Here is an 18,945-nt window from a genome sequence, read left to right on the forward strand (position 1 = left end):
ACTTCATCCCCTTGCATCTTAAATGCTCCATGATCCCTTTCACCATGTGAGCTTTGCACATCTTGTGCCCCTCTGCTTAGCATACTTGAACCCCCCTCTCAACTTTATGTCTTCGTAATACCATGTACCTCGCCTTCAGGACACTTATTATTTATACACTATGTAGCACTCTTTCATAGCACTTATCATTATGGAGATTTAACACACGTACGTGTGATTTTTACATGGATTTGTGTGATCTTAATATACATCTATCTCCTACACTTGATTGTAAGTTACATTGGGATACAACTGTAACTATTTTTATTCACTATTTTATCTGAGACATTTTCTTTCATAGTACCTGACCTATATTAGGCACTCAATCAATAATTATGGCATAAATGAATAAATAAATAAAAAATAGAAAACTGGGTGCAAAGTTCCAAATGACTTTATGGTAGAAATCCAATATGCTACAGACACCAGTAGTAGTTCTGGACAAAAAGCCATCAATCACACTTTTGAGCAGCGTTTACTTGTCTTTGTATTACATTTTCAGTGACTAGCACAATGCATGCACAGGCATGTTTAGTTAATGCTTACTAAAGGAATAGACCTATTAGGAGTTCTGTTTCCTGCCTGTCATTTAATTCCATAGCAAGAGACCTCCTGGGCTAGATCTCCTGGGTTAGTTGGGGGGCAACATTTGCTCTGACAGGTGCACAGAAAGCAACTGCCCTGAAAACTAAGGTTTTGAAAGTGTTCATATGTCTGATCAAGCACTTGATCCTATCAGGGAGACATTTAGAGATGGGGAAAGATTAATTCCTTTAACTGATTGGCTTCATATTTTTGGAGACCCTAGGAAACAGGGAGGCTATACTAATTCGATTGATGGCACATCCAATTTTACATTTTAGTTAAGCGGATAATACATGTTTGCCCACCACTGGAAAAGTGTTTACTCACAAGCTGAACATTGCCCTTTTCTTTGAAAGAGCAAAGCGCACGTGCAAAACAAAACACAAAAGAAAAATACAGAGTTTGGTTTTGTTTTCTGTTGTACAACTTCTGTCTTCCATAGGGCTTTCATTTTTATTCTAGTTGATTTGTAATTAATGCATAGAATGTTTTTACATCTAACCCAGTTCAGTTTGATACCTATGCAATTTTTAAGATTCTGCATCCAATCATGTCACTACGAATGGAGAACTCCTCGATTTGATGATTGTATTGAAGCTGGACACTTGTCTTAAAAGCATAAAACCACTGCATTAAAAGTGGCAGCTAAAGGTATGGCCCCAGAGATAACACCTAGAACGCAAGGCTCCAAAGGAAAGGCAGGAAAGGATAGGAGACAATAGAAGACAGATAGAGACTGACCTAGCTCTAAGGCAAGACTTCAGGTAAACTGAGTCATGTATTGAGAATGAATGTATGAAGCATTGTTCTGTCACTGACAATTGGATTTCACTTCCAATATCCCTTCAATCTCTAGAAGTTTAAATACTTTAGATGATTGATCTCAGGTGATGATCTAACCAATTTTTTAAAATTCAAAGAATTCTTTGAAACTCCTTTTTTAAATACCTCTCTCTATATATGTATATTATATATAGAGTTATATGTAATATATAATAATATATTATACATATTTTTTCCTCCATTGGCTTTAGCCAAAATCATACTGACTCTCTGGAAAGTGCTTTTCCTTGACATAGATTTCCTAATATTCACTAGAGATGCAGGGCCCAGAAAAAATGTCCCTCCATCAAAATCAAGTACTGAAAACCAAGAGACAGAAATTGAAAAAAATAAATAAATAAATAATAATAATAATAATAATAATAAGCTTTTTCTTATGACCTGAAGATAAGTTTTTAACAATTGCTCAAGGCTTGGACATCAGCTGAAAGTTCACATGAGGGGAAAAAAGGAGCGTGGCAGAGTGAGGAGTCAATGCATTTATTTATGTTCAAATTCCCACAATGGTTATGACTCCTTGAGCAAATTACTTAATTTCTCCATATCCACATCTATAAAATGGAGATTTTTTAAGACATATAAAATCTATAAAATGGATGAAATAATCTTATCTATATCTGAGGGTAGTGCTTAGCACAGTACCTTGTTTATAAAATGGACTCACGTGTGGTGGCAAACAGAATTGATCAGCTATGACGTCGGAGACTCATCTTGAATTGCCAGGTAACTTGCTGCTAGAACAGGGGTCTATAGAATATACGATTTGATGGAGTTTCTCCCAAACCCAACTTGCCAAGGAGCCCAATGGCCTCCTTTTAAGAGCACTTCCCAAGAGCACTTCCTGGCATTTTTTGAGCAGCTGGCATTTTTAGCATCCCTATCCATCTGATGCCCAACTTCTGATGGGTTGGCAACTGAGCCCAAAATGTTCATTTCTTCCTTAAGAAGATCATTTTCATACATTATTTCATCCTTAAGAAGGCCATTTTCACACTTACATTACACATGGCAACAGGCAGGTAGGCAGGCAGGGTCTCTTCCCTCAAAACATAAACCCAGTGAATGTCCAATTGCTTCCCTACTCCAGCACAACACTCAATGTGATGATGAGAAATGGGGACCCTGTGCCTCTTTTTGATAACTATTGTATTGCTCTCTCCAGTAAAGCCTGTTCTTTATCCTTTCTCATGGGACATTGTGGTATTTACTTTTCCCCACCTTTTCACCATTCAGTAAATGTTATCTACTTCTGGTTCTACTACTTGGGAGTTAGCTCTTTTTATAAAGGAAGCTGCAGAGGACACCCAGTAGCCTTAGGTGCGACCACCCTGTTTATGAAGCCAGCCGTGTAAAATGTCCTGCCTAAATGACAAATGATCTCAGTCTATTCTTGCTAGTTTCACCTGGAATCGCTTCCAGATGCTGGTCTTATGAATGAAGTCTTCTAACATAAAAGTCTGAGCAGACTAAATATGATCTGAGACAAATTTTAAATTAATATTCTCCTAGTCTTTACATATATGCAAATAATTAGTTGTGATTTCTTTTTTCTCAAGCAATTCAAGGCGTAAGCTTAGAAAATACACTTACAAGAAACCTCAGAATCTACGCAACCAAAACGTATCTTCAGAGTTCTGAATTGTCAGCCTTAAGGTAAATTTAAGACAGTTTTATTGACAGAGAGAAAAGGAAAATATTGTGGTTTGAAGTAGAAGTACTAAGTGCCTGGATTTTTGGCTGCAGCATTTATGATACAGTAAAGAACCATGATGATTATTTTCATTTTTTTAAAAATGCTGAGGGGCCAAAGGAGCATGCATCCAATAGCGTGTTCCACTAACTTAAAGCAAAATGAAACAACAACAAAAATTCAATATATAGAAGTAAACTAATACATTTTCTCTTGAAAAATTTTATAAAAGAAAGAAGTCAAATCTGCAAGTCATTCAGTGAAAAATGTATGTTTATAAACATATAAAAGACAGAATTCCTGCTTTCAAATAATTTTATAGGCTAGAAACACAAGTGAGGAAAAACATTTTTGGAAAAAATTATAGGTCATGAGCTATAGTAGATGTTTCATCACTAAGAAAGCCCTCCCCATCCCTGAAAAAAAGGAAGCTTTCATTTTCTCCTTACTAGTAAATTTTCAGGTCTTCACACTGAAATAAGTATGCTTTAGTGTCCCAAGGAAATAAAGAAACATATCTTCAATTTTCTGTCCTCCTACCTCTTAAATGTGCCACCTCTTTTATAGCAGTCCTTAAATGTTGGCCCTCTTGCTGTCTTTCACATTGCTATTTTTTGAAAACACAAAGATAGAGTATTTGATGAGGGATTAGTGATATGACCCTATGCATGAAGACCTTTAAGAGGTCAAAAAGAATTGAGCATAAAATGGGCTTTAAATTAAATGTCTTTGTGTATTACCTGTGGAACTGCAACATGCTTAGATGTTCATTAATTGAATTAATTCTAGTTTGTGGACCTGGAAGTGGGAGGTGGTAGAGAACTAACAAAGGGAGCTAGCAATGGGACTGTTGCTTAGATGGTGAATCAAGCAAATGGAAAAATTAAAATTTCCTACAGTTAATGTTTAGTGAGCCAGTGACATTTTTTCAATGCATAGTTTAGATTTAAATTTATCAACAACTTTTTAAAAAGCAGAACTATCCTATATCCTTAATAGACAATAGAAACTGTTCATCCAGGCCCAACCTAGCCATGGTGTTGATGTCATTGAGCTACAGCCCTACTCCACTCACCTCTGTGGTACCCAGAGATTAGTTTGGCACAAACTGGAGCTGGAAATATGCACAACTCCAGGGAACTCTGTTTACATGCACTACAGCATGAATGGTGCAATGTGAAAGTCACCTCAGGAACCATGCCTCACTGAGGCGTTTCTGCTAGAGGGATGGATGCCCAAGCTGCTGTGCCACTGTGGCTCTCATGCGAGCCAGGGACTCAAAGTTTAATTGCTAGGACCTAGAATGAGTTGTGAGAAAATGGATAAGGAGATAACATTTACTCAAAGATCAGTGATGAATCGTTGTCCTTTATGTGATGAACTGTAGGCTCTGATGAAAAGTTTCATTTACTAATCTTTCAAAGCCTATAGGACTCTTTGAGTCTTAACCCCACCCTGTCTCTCCTCTGTTTTGCATATTGTCTTCCCTTCTCCTGTGTCTATCTCTCCATGTGTACCTTTCATGCTCATATGTCTCTACTCTTATTTATTTCTTCTCCCTTTCCTTTTGGTCTCTTTCATCTTTCTTTCTGCTTATAACTTTAATTTTCCATTCTGCTATTTTAAGTATTGCTTTTCTCGCTCTTTGTCTTTCTTTCCTTTCTGTGTCCCAGCAAGCACCATTCATCTCCATCTGTCTTTTCACCATCTATTTACCCTTTCCCTTGCTATTTCTTTAATCTCCTTTTGTCGACATCCAATTTATTTATTTATTTATTTATTTATTTATTTATTTATTTATTTATTTACTAGTTTCATTCTTACTATCTCTTCCTTTAACTGACTAGGATGAGAAACCAAAGTACAACGTGTTCCTCTCTTTGTGGTCCAAGATTGATTTTTTTCTTCCATGTCTGTTGTCCTTTAGTATACACAGAAGACATTTGGTAGTTCTAAAGTAGATTTTCAATACCTATTTAAAGCTGTCAGTTTCATTGTACCTTGATCATATTGCAATTTTATAAATATGTATAATATATGCTGACGGCTAATTTAAAATTTTTATGTATATACCTGAGATTACTAAGTACAAGCTGTGTGATACTTAATCTCATATTTATATATCATCCTCACTGACATGAGAATTCTTTTAAACATGTTTAAGTCTATATCAAAAAATCTTCTCAAGCTTGTGTCTATTTTTCTGCTGACTGTGCACGAAAGGAAAGCCTGCCTCCCAGTCTTGTTCCACCCAATTATTATGCCTACAATAATGTCTGCTTCAGGAAAGCAACAGTCCCATGATTTTGGAAATGAAATAATTATTTAGAAAAATGCTAAGGAAAAACATTTCCCAAATGATTTAGCATCTTCTTTAAGAAATTAGAAAATGAACCACTTAACAGATCAAAGGATAGAGTACTAATAGATTCATAGACATAAGAACAGAAGTACACGAGTTAGAATCCAAAATCTGGTTCATTGGAAAAAATATATAAAATAAACAAAACACTAAATAAACTAATGAAGAAGAATATAAGAGATAAAATGCAAGTATACAAAATAAGAATTGGCTAAAGGGAAGATAAGCACAGAAACCAGAGAGAATGAAAGGAACCTTAAGACACTACTTTGTTCAGTCATGGCCAAGTAAATTCTGCAAATGGGATGAAATTAATAATATTCAAAGAAAGCATAATTTGCTAAAATTGACATGAGAAGAAAGAGAAAGTTTTAAAGAGATTGATAATCAGGATTCACACTCCAGATAATTTTATGGCAGGGGCCTCAAACAACAAGAACTGAATCTAGCTGTACCTGAACATTATGGCTGGATATCAGCCTTGACAATAGCCATATAAAATAGAAAAAAATGACAAATCACCACCCTTGGAAGAAGCATAAGATACTGATGGTTTAAGAGGGAATCCTACCAAAGTTTGAAAGAGTAGATAATTCCAAAGTACTGAAATTATTTTAGAACATAAAAAAATAAAATAAATGGGAATTTAGTTTTTAATAAAGACAGCGTTTAATTTTTTTTTTAAATGTTGAAGGGAGATAGGTGATAATAAATATGGTTGGGACAGTTGAGTAGCCATCTGGAGAACACCTCACACCACACACTAAAAAGGTTACTTTTTGTGGTAATCTATAGTAGCAGACAATCTAAACCAACCACATATCAACCAATAGGAAACTGGTTAAATAAATTGTAGTACATCCTTACTAAGGAAAACATAATAACTGATTAAAAAATAAGAAGAAGAAAATTATCTACACCGACATAGAAATATCTATAAGAAATGAAGTTAAGTGAAAAACCCAACAGGTATGTTTAGTATGCTTTCATGTAAATATGGAGAAAAAATGTAAAATGTACTTACAATTTCTTAAATTTATATTTTATAGACCTTGGAAAGATTCACAAGCAATTAATTATAGGGAGAGATGGGGATAAACTAAGCAAATGAAGGTCAGTAAGAGGAAGGAGGCTTTTAGACTATTAAAACATTGATTTATATAATAATTCCTATGTTAGAGATGAGGAAACAGTTCTGTGAAAGGACTACTTACTGATGATGATAGATTGTCTAGGCAGTGAAGGAGCAAAGATTTGAATTAAAAAAGAGAAACTGAGTTAAATAATGTGACATGATTATATATAATTTCTATGACTTTCAAATGTAATGTGTTAGAATAATAGGACAATTTTGAATAATGCTTTACTTTACCTTACAGTAAAATGTAGAACTCTTTTCTTCATGGAATCCTGCTTTTTATTCAGATATTTCATTTGATCCTGTTTTATCAATGGTTTTTTCAAAGGAAGTCTACTGGCATCAGTGGAGGGGAAGAATAATTCGGAAAGCGTGCTGGCAATTCTCCACCCTATATATTTGGAGAAAACTTCGTCCCCTACGTTTGATGAAACTTTTGTACTGTAACTAGTAAATGGATCCGTTGGATCATTTAACTCAGCCTGTTGAAAGAAAAGAAAAAGGAACTAGTTAAATAGAATTAAATGTAAGGGAAATTGATGTATTATAAAATGTATGTTGATTTTCTTTGACTAATGTTGCATTCTTCCTGTCAAATAAAAATAATATTTATAAGAAAAAAAAATGTTGTTTCCCAAAAGATTTTTAAAAGCATAAAAAATTTCAAGGAAATAAGCAATTAAGCAAGATGAAATTTTGAAATTAAAACCTTGAAAATTACATGACATAATTTCTATTTTAAATTTGTGCACTTCCCACACAAGAATTCCATAAGTATTTATATTATTTATTTAATAAGAAATTAAGCAGTTGAAGAAATGTAGATGCTTTATTAAATAAGTATTTCATTGCTTTGCATAACCTAAATTTGTATTGAAGTCAACAGAAAATTTCTATAGAACAAAATTTGTGTTAAGTAAAAAACAAAAAGGGCTTCATATTTAGCTTATATTAAAGCTGTTCTAGGATTGAGATTTAGATTAAATTGAACATGTTCTAGTCTCAAAAAAATAAAATAAAATAAAACAAACACAAAAATACCACACTATTTATGCAGTCTTTACTCAGGAAAGACTTATTTTCTGTATTTTCCTATTTATGTTCAATAATGTCCACAACTGATTTTTAATTACAGCTTCTTTTGAAATGGCTGAAGGCATATTTTCTTTGGCTGGAATCAGTAATAATAAATGAAGATGTAAGTTTCAAATGTCACGTGTTATACTTTTTTAAATGTTCACAATAGATTTATATTAGGAATCCTCTCTCATAAATAAATTGGATGCTGTCTCCTTTCATTTAAGTTTTTACATTTTTTGTTCAATATTATCCATCTTCACGCAGCACATTATCAGTCACTCAGGATTCATTTGATATGCCTATTGATCCTAAAGTAAAACAAGGAGTGGAAAATGTTTTTCTGCATCTGAACATCTAAGTTAACCTCTTTAGGATTCCAATATCAGACTTGGCTCAATGAAATTACTGTTTAAAGATTGACTATTATATTATTTATACAAAATTATAGTGGGAAAAAATGAAAATAATCTCATGGTAGAGATTGACAAAAGAAATAAAAGGTTAAAGCAATGAGGCAAATAGCAAAAGACAGGCTAAGTAAATATGGTTACTGTGAAAGCCATAGAGGATGGGAAGGAATAACATGCAAAAAAAACATATAAAAAGAATAAGGTGAAAATCATCCAAGTAGGTAAGCACCAAAAAATGAAATTAAGACTCAAATAGCCTTAAAATGCTAGAAAATTAATATTGAAATTTATAAAGAGAACCCCATTTTTACTGTTTCAGAAAAAGAACTTGATTAGTAGTATTCCTCATTGATATATATATTCTTAAAATATCTTTGATTTCATTATCTCTGGATGTTGGAATCAGTATACAATTATGTTTATAGTATCCCCAGTTGTATATCTTGCTTATTAACCCAGTGGAAATCATGGAAAGAACATTCAATTTGAAACAACAAATTAAACTGTGTCTAGGACACTTCATAGCTGTTGTGATTTTGAGGATACTATTTAACTTCTGAAAGTTTGCAGGTACATCTGTAAAATGGTAATCACAATATCTGGGTTCTTTATTCTGTTTAGCTTCCATGGTTTAATTTTTCATCAGAAAAGCTGCTCCAAAATCAATAACAATATATAGCATTACACAAACATATTACTGTGAGCATGTCCCTTACTAAGGGAGACAAATGAATACATGTGTGAGTAAACAAATGGATCAACAAAAATAATATCTTCTCATGACACAACTTCAGATGAAATACATTGTTTCCAGCATAGCATGACCCTGCATTATGGAATCTTGATGCTGTTTTCCTCATGTCTTATTTGGCTCCTCCTTGCTTTCTTCCCTCCCAGACTGCACAGGTTGTAGATCCAGAAGCCAGCTCTCTCAAGAAGCAAAATGAAGGCACCCCCACCTTTCACAATGGTTCCCTGGTTGAAGACCCAGGTAATGTGTTCCCCATTGATGTCCAAGGGATTCAACTTAGGAAAATGTCGTTTCAAATTTTGGTCAAATGCATCGTTGCCTGGTCTATAAAAGGTTTTCTGTTTGTTTGTCTTCCTGCAGAGAGTAGCCAGAAAATAATATGGGCTTTGCATTAGAAAGATCTGAAATCAGGTCTGGCTTTTCTACTTAGCAGCTAAAAATGTAAACTTGGGAAATTTAATTAACCTCTCTCCAGGTTAATTAAATGTTTTGTGCTTAGTTTAGTTCCATATTGTTTTTCCTTTGTGATAGATAATAACTTTCTTTCAGGACTTTGTGGGGTGGACTTAGAAGACAAAGGATAATCTGTCTGACAGTGAGCTCAGCAGGTGTCAGTTCCTTTCAGAGGTTCCCTCAGACAGAGCACAGTGTTCCAGCCTTTGCAACTGTGCCAACCACCAACCCAGGGAAGACTTGATCCAACCTCTGCTATGCTGAAAACAATTGTGTGTTGTCACTTTTATATCAGCAAATGTATAAATTGGATCTTAATTACACTTAGTTATACTTCTATAGGCATCTTTTTTTAAAGTCTTACTTTTTCTCTTAAAGCCATTATTCTAATGTTACAATTCAGTGGTTTAAATGACAACTATGTGTAAATATAAGTCTATACTTCCTAGAAGTAGATGTACACAAAATATTAATGACCATTCCTTAATTCCAAATGCATGAATTTACTACTCTTTAGCTGGACAATGAACATTACCTTAAACTCCATCTTTTGTTAAACTTTAATGAAAGTTTATTGGAGTGACCATGGTTAGTAAAATTACACAGGTTTCAAGTGTATAATTCTGTATTATATTACATCATTTATATATCATATTGTGTGTTCATCACCCAGAGTCAGTTCTCCTTCCATCACCATGTATTTGACCCCGTCTACTCTCATCTACCACCCCTCCCCCCTTACCCTCTGGTAACCACTAAACTATTGTCTGTGTCTATGAGTTTTTGCTTCTTGATTTGTAAAACTCCATCTTTAAATGTTATTTATACATATATACTTTCATCATGATCTCTATTTTTTAGATGTGCTCATCTAGGCTTTAAAATTCAGGATTTTCCTTATTATGTTGTTGAAATTGAACATCTTTATTAAGAAACAAATGACAATTTTTGAATATCTATGCTAATTTTACTGATTTAGTACTGAAATTGGTAAAGTGGTATTCTTGAAGAATATATCTCTCTCACAATATTCTAACCATATGCAGAGGTTGTCTTTATATTGGGCATAAAGATGGTAAAAACCACCATTAATGTACGTTGTCAGGAAGAAGTTAAGTCAGCACAAGGGGAAATTCCCCAAGGAATTATGATGTAGTGGCAATACAAAAGAAAAGAACAGCCTCTCCAGAGTTCTGAATTTTCCATCACTAGTTAGGGAAATGCAACAAACACACCATAATTTAAGCTAACGCACACTACCCTTGACATGAGAGAATAAGAGAAAGAAATAGGATGTTAAGCCACTGCAGCACAGTTTGCAGCAAATCCTATTTTCATCTCTTGCTGTCTCACATTTTTGTCTCCACCTATCCTTAAGTAATCTTAGAGATGGGAATATTTAACTTGTATGTGGAAAAAATGATATTATTTTCTTTAAACCTCAAAATTTAAATGTAAGTGACTCATTGTTAGTCTCAAAAGACCACTGGCTAGAGGAGTTATAAAATCTCACAAAGGAGAATAGCATGAGCAGCTCCTTGCTACTAAATTGTGGTTCTTAGACCATTATTGTCATTTCCTCCTAGGAGCATGTGATAAATACAGAATCTAACGTCATACTCCAATATACACATTAAAGTTTAAGAAAGACTGATGCAGTAGATTAAGAAAAGGACTAGTTGGGATATCCCATTTTCCGATTTACTAGTTGTGAGATCTTGTGTAAGTTACTTAACCTCTCTCAGCATGTTCCCTTATTCCTAAAATGGATTGATAATAATACTCTTTTTTACAGGGTTATTGTAAAGATGAAGCACAAAAATTGAATGTCTTTTCCAGCACAGTGTCTGCCACACAAATAATGTTTCAATAAATGTTAGTTCCTTGTTTATATTTAATTTTGGAGAGAGCACGGCATAGTGGAGATAGCAAGCCTTTGGGTTAAACTCACTCATGGGTGCACGTACCATCAGTCACTTACTTTAATCCTGTTTACACTCAGATCTTCCATTTGTATGGGTGATGATGGTGGTGGGAGAGGTATGGGGTTTAGATGTGTTAATATATGTAAGATACTTAGCATAGTGCCTGATACATTATAAAAGCTCTGTAAATATTTTTGTTCTCTTAAAACAATGTATCTGTTACATTGGGATACTATTGAGAAGTGTTTAAAAGGACCATATTCTTCCAAAAATACATATCCCTTTTCCACACTCACTTTCCATTTATGTCAAAAGAGGAGGCATCTGTGGAGGAGGAGAGAGATAGGTACTGGGAGAATAGAGACTAATAGTATTGTTTGTTCTATTTTGCTGCTTTATAGAGTACATTAGGAGTATGGAAATATCATTAAGAATAAAAACAAATTTTATTTTAAAGATCTCACCACAAAATGTTAAACACAAAATGCTTTACCTGATGAGTCAAAGGTGCTCTGAATAAAGTCACATCTTCATTTTCATTCTACATATTTCTTTTTGATATTTTAGGTCATATACCAGATGGCATAAAGCATTTATACATGATGACTTTTCCTAGATGTGCCAACATATGCTGCTCAATTGCCTATACAGAAGAGCCTTGCTCATTGCAAGTCTCCCTGGAAGTATTTCAAACAAAGCACATCAATTAACATTTGTTTATTATGCCACTGCGAGTATATGACAATTTTTTATTTCATTCCCAAATACTCAGGCAACAGTTGGGTTTATATTGAATTTGTCAGTTGAAAGGCTCATATTTGGCAATCTATTTAGAATTGTTTTTTATTTCAAATATGCTATTAAATATCTCACCTCTCCTCTAGCCTCCATTAAGCATCAAATTTTATGAACAGATAACAAGAACTGCAGATGGTAGAATGCTATAATGGATTTTAAAAAAAACATACAAAACATGAGAGTAGATAATATGGTTAGTAATGGATTTACCTGTGCTATAGATAAATTGAGGTATTAACTACAAATTTGTATTCATTAAATTGAATAGCTTATCATATGAACTACATATTTATTTTTAAAGTATAAAAAGAGAAAATTTCTACTTAATTTCCTGAAAGTTGAAGTATATGCAATCCTTCTCAAATAAATCCTTCCCACTATACATGATAATTAAGGCTATGGTTCACTCTGTAGGTAATAACTGATGACTGCTTTATGGGAAGAAAGGTTCTGGGTCCAAGGTGTTAGAAAAGGAATGAAAAAAAAAAGGTTTTGCTATAAACAGTTATTTGCATTAACGGAAATAAGTGGATACTTATTTTATTTTCTATCAAAGCATCTGAGGCACAAGCCTTCACTGAGTAGGTTTGTTTGTTTGTTGTTGTTTTTTCAGATATTCTTTATTTATGTTGAGCAGTGATGCAGGACCTAAACATCTTCAGAGTTTTCAGCCTTTAGACAGAGTTTTTCAGCACTATAAAAGAAAGCCTCTGGCTATTTCATAGCATAAAACTTGTTGCCCAACGAGGTATCACAAGTCAATAATATGTTGGTTCAATGGAACTCGGGAATTAGTAAGTTATTAAGAAAAACCAAGGACACTTAGGGAAAAATAACTAAACTTTATAGATTTATTACTGTAAATAAGTGTTGCCATGATAGTGCCAAAAAAAAGAAAATCTTGAGTTTATCATGCTCATGTTTTACTGTAAAATTAAACACACTTGTAAAGATAACAGATCCAGAAAGTATTCAAGACTATTCCAGACAAGAAAGTACAATTTTAGTAAATTGAGAATATTTGCTCTAACACATTAAACCTATAGACCAAATATGTTCATTCTTCTTCTCAAATGGGCTCATTCTACTGAAATTGTTTTGCTTCATATGAGATGTTTAGTTGTTTAACTTATTCTACAGTATCATTATTAACTCCCTTAAGAAAGTCGCTTTTATGTATAACTTACGAAGGGATGCCCCTGACTAATCTAGTACCCACCAGGCACTACACATAGTTATTACCACATGATGGGCTATATTCTCTATGCTTTACTTTACATCCCCGTGAATTACATATAAATGTCTAACCACTATGCTGTATACCTGAAACTAATATAAAATAATATTTAATGTCAAATGTAATTGTGAAATTAAAAAAGAGGGGGGGGAAGATGAAGGGAAAAAAAGAGGTTCAAATTTCCATGTATAAAACAAATAACTCATGGGATGTAATGTACAGCATGGAAAATATAATCAATCATGTTATGATAGCATAGTATAGTGTCAGATGGTTGCTGGACTTATCATGGTGATCACTTCTTTAGGTATAAAAATGTTGAATAACTGTGGTGTACACCTGAAACTAATATAACATTGTATGTTAGCTATATTTTAATAAAAATGTTTTTACAAAGGTAGTTTTTAAAATCTGAAATAAATATGAGTATTATGTTCCTCGGAGAAATTAAGCATAAAAGAAAAGGTATTTCAGCTGTGGAATTTAGGAAAGTTAGAAGATTATATAGAAGTAACAGAACAGAGTTATAAGCGCAGGGATGACAGAGAGAACAACTGAGGACTACACAGATGCTAATCACTTTGGTCTTTTGAAAACTTAGGTTTGGAGACTATCAGGGAGTTAGTTTAAGCATTATTACTGAAACCTGGTATAGACGTGTTATTATGCAATTTGACATCAAACATATACCAACTAATAAACTGAACAACAACAACAAAAAAAAACTTTATGATCAAAGTCATAAAAATATGGAAGGAAAAACACTGGTAGAAGAATAAACAGAGCAATTGATTACACATTTAAACTTATGTCACATCTATACCAACACAGAATTCTTAGTCAATAAAACTGTTCTCAAAAATCAAATTGAATAAAAACTTTTTCAAGTAAGTGAAAACGGACAGAACTAGCCACCACTAGATACACCTGAAAAGAATACAAAAGGGTTTTCATTGAGCAGACAAAAAATAATCCCATATAGAAGATTAGAGATTCAAGAAGTGAGGATAGAAACATGTAACTATGTGGGTAAATCTAAAGAATATTAAGTGTGCAAAACAATATTAATATATTGATGTCTAAATATAAAAACATGCACGCACACACAAACATATCCAGATATATACACATGTGCAATCAAAATGCTCAACAGGAAGACTGTTTCGTAAAGAGAAATGAATGGAGTTAAAATATTATAAGACCATTTAATGGTCCAGGAAAATATAAACTCTGTATATTAGACTTCAATAATTCAAGGATTCATTTTGTAATATCTGGGGTAACAAGTAAAAAAATGTGTAATCACCAAACAAACAAAGGGGGTGGGATGGAATGGTATAATACAAACACTTTCCCAAAGAGGCACAAAATGAGATTGTTTTTTTAAGAAAGAGAATAAGGAACAGAAGGTACAAACAGAATAGTAAACAATAAGATGCAGAAATATACACAAATTATTGCAGTGATATTAAGTATAAAAAGAATAAAGGTCCAAATGTAAAGACAATAATTTTCAGGTTTAAAACATCCTGCTTCTCCAAAGAGATTTACATATAAGGATTCAAAGAGTTTGGAATAAAAGGATGGAAATGGATATACCATGGAATCAAAAGAATCTATTCAAAATAACCCTAATAAAAGAAAACTACTGTGCTTATATTTATAATATGGAAGGTACACTTTCTATAAAGAACATTTGATAAGGATGAGAGTATTGTCACTGAGTACAGCAAAACTGAACTAGAAATTAAAATCAAGTATAACAAAATCTCCAAATATGTGAACATTATGCCATAAATTTCAATAACCCATGGTTCAACATAGAAGTAATAGTAGAAATTAGAAACTTTTGAATTGAATGATAATTAAATAGTAGTATCACAACTTTCAGGGTAGAGCTAAAATGATGTGTAGAAGGAAATTAAGTGTTAAAATCATATATTGAAAAAGAAAAATGGTACAATTCTATGACAAGTATTATAGTTCAATATTTTTTAAAAGAACAATATCTTAAATGCAAGGAAATTAGCAAAAGGCAATATAAAGCTAACATCAGATATTAAGGAAATGAAGAAAACAACATATAGTATCAGTATCAGGAGAATCAAAGGTTATTTTTCAAAAGACAAAGAAGTGCATAAACCTTTGGCATGATAGATTAAAAAGAGAACAAAGGCAAAAATATGAAGAGTCAGGAATAAAGGAGAGAATGTCATGACAGATTCTAAAGGCATTAAAATATCATAGAAAGGTATTGTGAGCAACTTTATAAAATATATTTTTAAACGCAGGTAAAATGGACAAATTCCTAAAATAAAAGATATCAAAACTGATACAAGGAAAAATAAAAGCTATGAGCACATATAAGTGTGAAAAATTATTCCAAAATTAAAAACCTTTCTATAAGTATCCATGACTAAGCAGCTTACTTATGAAGTGTACAAAATTTTTAAGGAAGAAATCATGACAATACTACAAAATTCTTCCAGAGAATAGAAAAAAAGAGGTAATAGCTTCTTGATTCATTTTGTTTGTTCAGTATAACTTTGATACAAAACCTTACATGATAAAAAACATTATGAGAAATAAAAATTACGGAACTATTGCACCCATTAGCATGGATGCAAAATCTTAAGCAAAATAATATCAAAGCAAACATAGCATTATTTAAAAGGTTAATACATCATTATCAAGTGTTTGTAGTCTAGGAATGCAATGATTATTTAACATAAAATCAAACAATGTAATTTATGTTTCATGGGCAAATTACTTCACTTTTCAAAAAGTTTAACTATCCTCATAAAAGTTTCATTTTCCTCATCTATAAAATCAAGACCATAATAACTCATATATAATATGGCTTTCATGAGGATTAAACAATTAATGTATGTAAAGTGCTTAGCACATGGCACACAGTAAATGCCCAACAAACCTCAGCTATTATTATTGCCTTTTTAAAATGATAACTATGAGAAATAAACATTTACAAGTATATTGAACAATGTAGCAGATTAAAATCTCATTTATGCAGCTGTCAATCAGAAAACTCTTACTAGTATGTAAAAATATCACTTCAAATCTCAGAAGCTTAACACAACCATTGATTTAGTCCACAGTTCCAGAGGACAACAGTTTGAGCTGGGCACAGCACACTGGGCCTTTGGGTCTCATTCATGTGTCTGTGATCAGCTGTTAGGTCAGCTGGGTACTGAATGGTCTTGGGAAGGGCAGAGGATCAGCTAAGATGGCTTATCTCTGTGCCATGCTGTCTCTCATCTCCCAACTGGGTAACTTGGGCTTATTCACATAGCAATTACAGGGTCCCAAGAGAACAAGAAAGGGCAGACACCGATGTGTAAGCATTTTCCAAATCTCCACTTGTATAACACTGGAATTGTCTTATGGTCCAAATCAAATCACATGGTCAAGCCTAGAATTTCAGTGTGAAGGGAATGATGCAAGGATGTGGATATATATGGAGTCTTGAATAAACTGGGGACAAATACGCTAACAATCTACCACAAGTTCCAAAGCAATGCTTCATTACTTAAAAAAGATATAAGGAATTGCATACATGAATTTCATTCAATATAAATTACCAGACCATTAAAATTAAAAAAGAATGAGCAATTTTCTTCCAAAACAAATTCCTTTACTTAGCATCTCTATTTTATGAAACCATCCCTGTCTCTAAAACCTTAGCTCGATAACTCAAATATCCCTTTCAAATGTAATGCCTATACAATCCAAACCTTTTTCTCCTACTAGGCAAGTCAACTCATGGCTTTCTCTCATGCTACTCTTATTTCTGCTCACCTCATGATATTTCCTTATCTAAAAGATGCTATATTTGACCTTGCCCTTTGAATCATTTAATGTAACTTACCATTTAAGTTTCCAGCTCAAATACTACTTAAAGGTAACAATAATTTATTCCTCATTGATATAAGAAAAAAGTTAGAGACCAAACATTTATCTGAACTACTATAATGTGCCATGAACTTTGATGTGACTAGCCACATATATAATATTCCATTTGTATTTTTCCTTATCTATTTTTGGAGAATGTGTCTTCTAGATGAGGCAGTAAAATTTATTGTATAAAGGTCACTTTTTGACTTCCTTGTTTCTTCCATAGAATTCAGTATGGCAAGATACACTTACACCATATATACATCTGTATGTCGTAGTTTGTACTGATTTTGGTGAAAGCTTTTATATAATTTCTTTATATACTCATAGTATCTTAGAATTAAGTAAGGGAATTCCAACTAAATTAAGTAATATTTCCAAGTCATATTTTATCATTTATATCCATAAATCATATATTTTATTGCTTAACAACCCAAGTGCTTCTATCTATCTCAACTAACTTTTATATAAAACAGGTCTACAGTGAATTGTGTCTTTTAATCCATCCAAACCAAATTAAAACTTATTTCTTATCTTAAATATGTACTATGCCTAAATTAATATAATTGCTTTTTGACATTCCTAATTGAGATTTTCTCTGAGGGAAACTTGCCTTCCCCACACATTTACTATTCAGAATGAATGAGAGCATCCTTTAGAAGTCTTCTCACTAAGCACTGGAAACTAATTAGCACATGTAGTGGTTATACGTTTGCTTATTCTTTTATTCTCAGTGCTGACTGCTTGAGTAATAAGGTCTTTACTTGACTCTAGCATCTAAAAAATATTTTCTATGTCTGATTAACTGACATGAATTTCAAATGTAATTATCTATAGATATTTACTAAAATTTTGAAGAAAGAAACCTACCTTATGCCAAGTGATTAGCCCTGAAAACAGGCATATAAATAGAATTCTAATTATAGAAATGACAAACTTGAGTTGGCTTATTTACTTACATTATAATCCATTTGAGATGTGAAGTAGAATATAAAAACAGATACAAAACCAGAGAATATAAATAATTGAAAGTGCCATTGAAACAGAAAAAAAGAAAAGAAAAGAAGACTGGGTGAGATGAAATACATAGCATTCTCTATTTCTATTGGAAACTAGACAAAAATTTGACTCTCATTTTTTAAGTTCCAGCAAACCACTTAAACAAAATTAGTAATAAGGTTGAGAGAGTACATGAAACCAAGGAGGATTTATTTCCTAAATCCTAATAAAGACAATACTGGGTGATATAGTGGTCATCACTGTAATAGACACAATAATTGTCTTTGTTTCTCTTTTTGTTCCTGTGCTCCCCTATCCAAACCCAAGGACAAAGCCAAAGCACAGTTGCATAAAAGAAAGTCCATGAAATCTAAAACAGTGTAATTCAAGTAGGCAGCTCTCTGATTGTCTTTTGCCATGAAAAAAATATTAGAAATCTGGAGAAAAGGATGGACTGCATGTTTTCAGATAGATCTCCATACTCCAAATCAGACTTACGATTAAAGAACAAGTTTAAGATTTTGTTTTCTGCTAAGAATTTAGAGTATATAGATCCTTGGTATTGCCAGTAATGACCCACCCATATGCTTTGACAATCAATTAGGAGAGTGAATGAATTTTTTGCTCTTCTTACTTATTAACATTAATTCACACCCCATAATTATTATTATTGGAAAACAGGACATTAAGAGTGTTGGGATAATTGCATCTGTGAAAGCTACA

At 32.9% G+C, this 18,945-nt stretch overlaps 1 protein-coding gene across 1 annotated transcript in view; it reads right to left on the reverse strand.

The window, feature by feature from the left end:
• TMEM232 (transmembrane protein 232) overlaps positions 1-18,945 on the reverse strand; it is a 175,954-nt gene that overhangs the window by 83,172 nt on the left and 73,837 nt on the right. The window contains exon 13 of the mRNA XM_019727872.3: positions 6,892-7,139. Coding sequence (XP_019583431.3) covers positions 6,892-7,139 — 248 coding nt within the window. The remainder of the gene's footprint in view (positions 1-6,891; positions 7,140-18,945) is intronic.

The sequence above is a fragment of the Rhinolophus sinicus genome, chromosome 3 (genome assembly GCF_057876585.1).
Source record: "Rhinolophus sinicus isolate RSI-liver-muscle chromosome 3, RSI-T2T, whole genome shotgun sequence".
In the NCBI taxonomy this organism is placed as follows: Eukaryota; Metazoa; Chordata; class Mammalia; order Chiroptera; family Rhinolophidae; genus Rhinolophus; species Rhinolophus sinicus.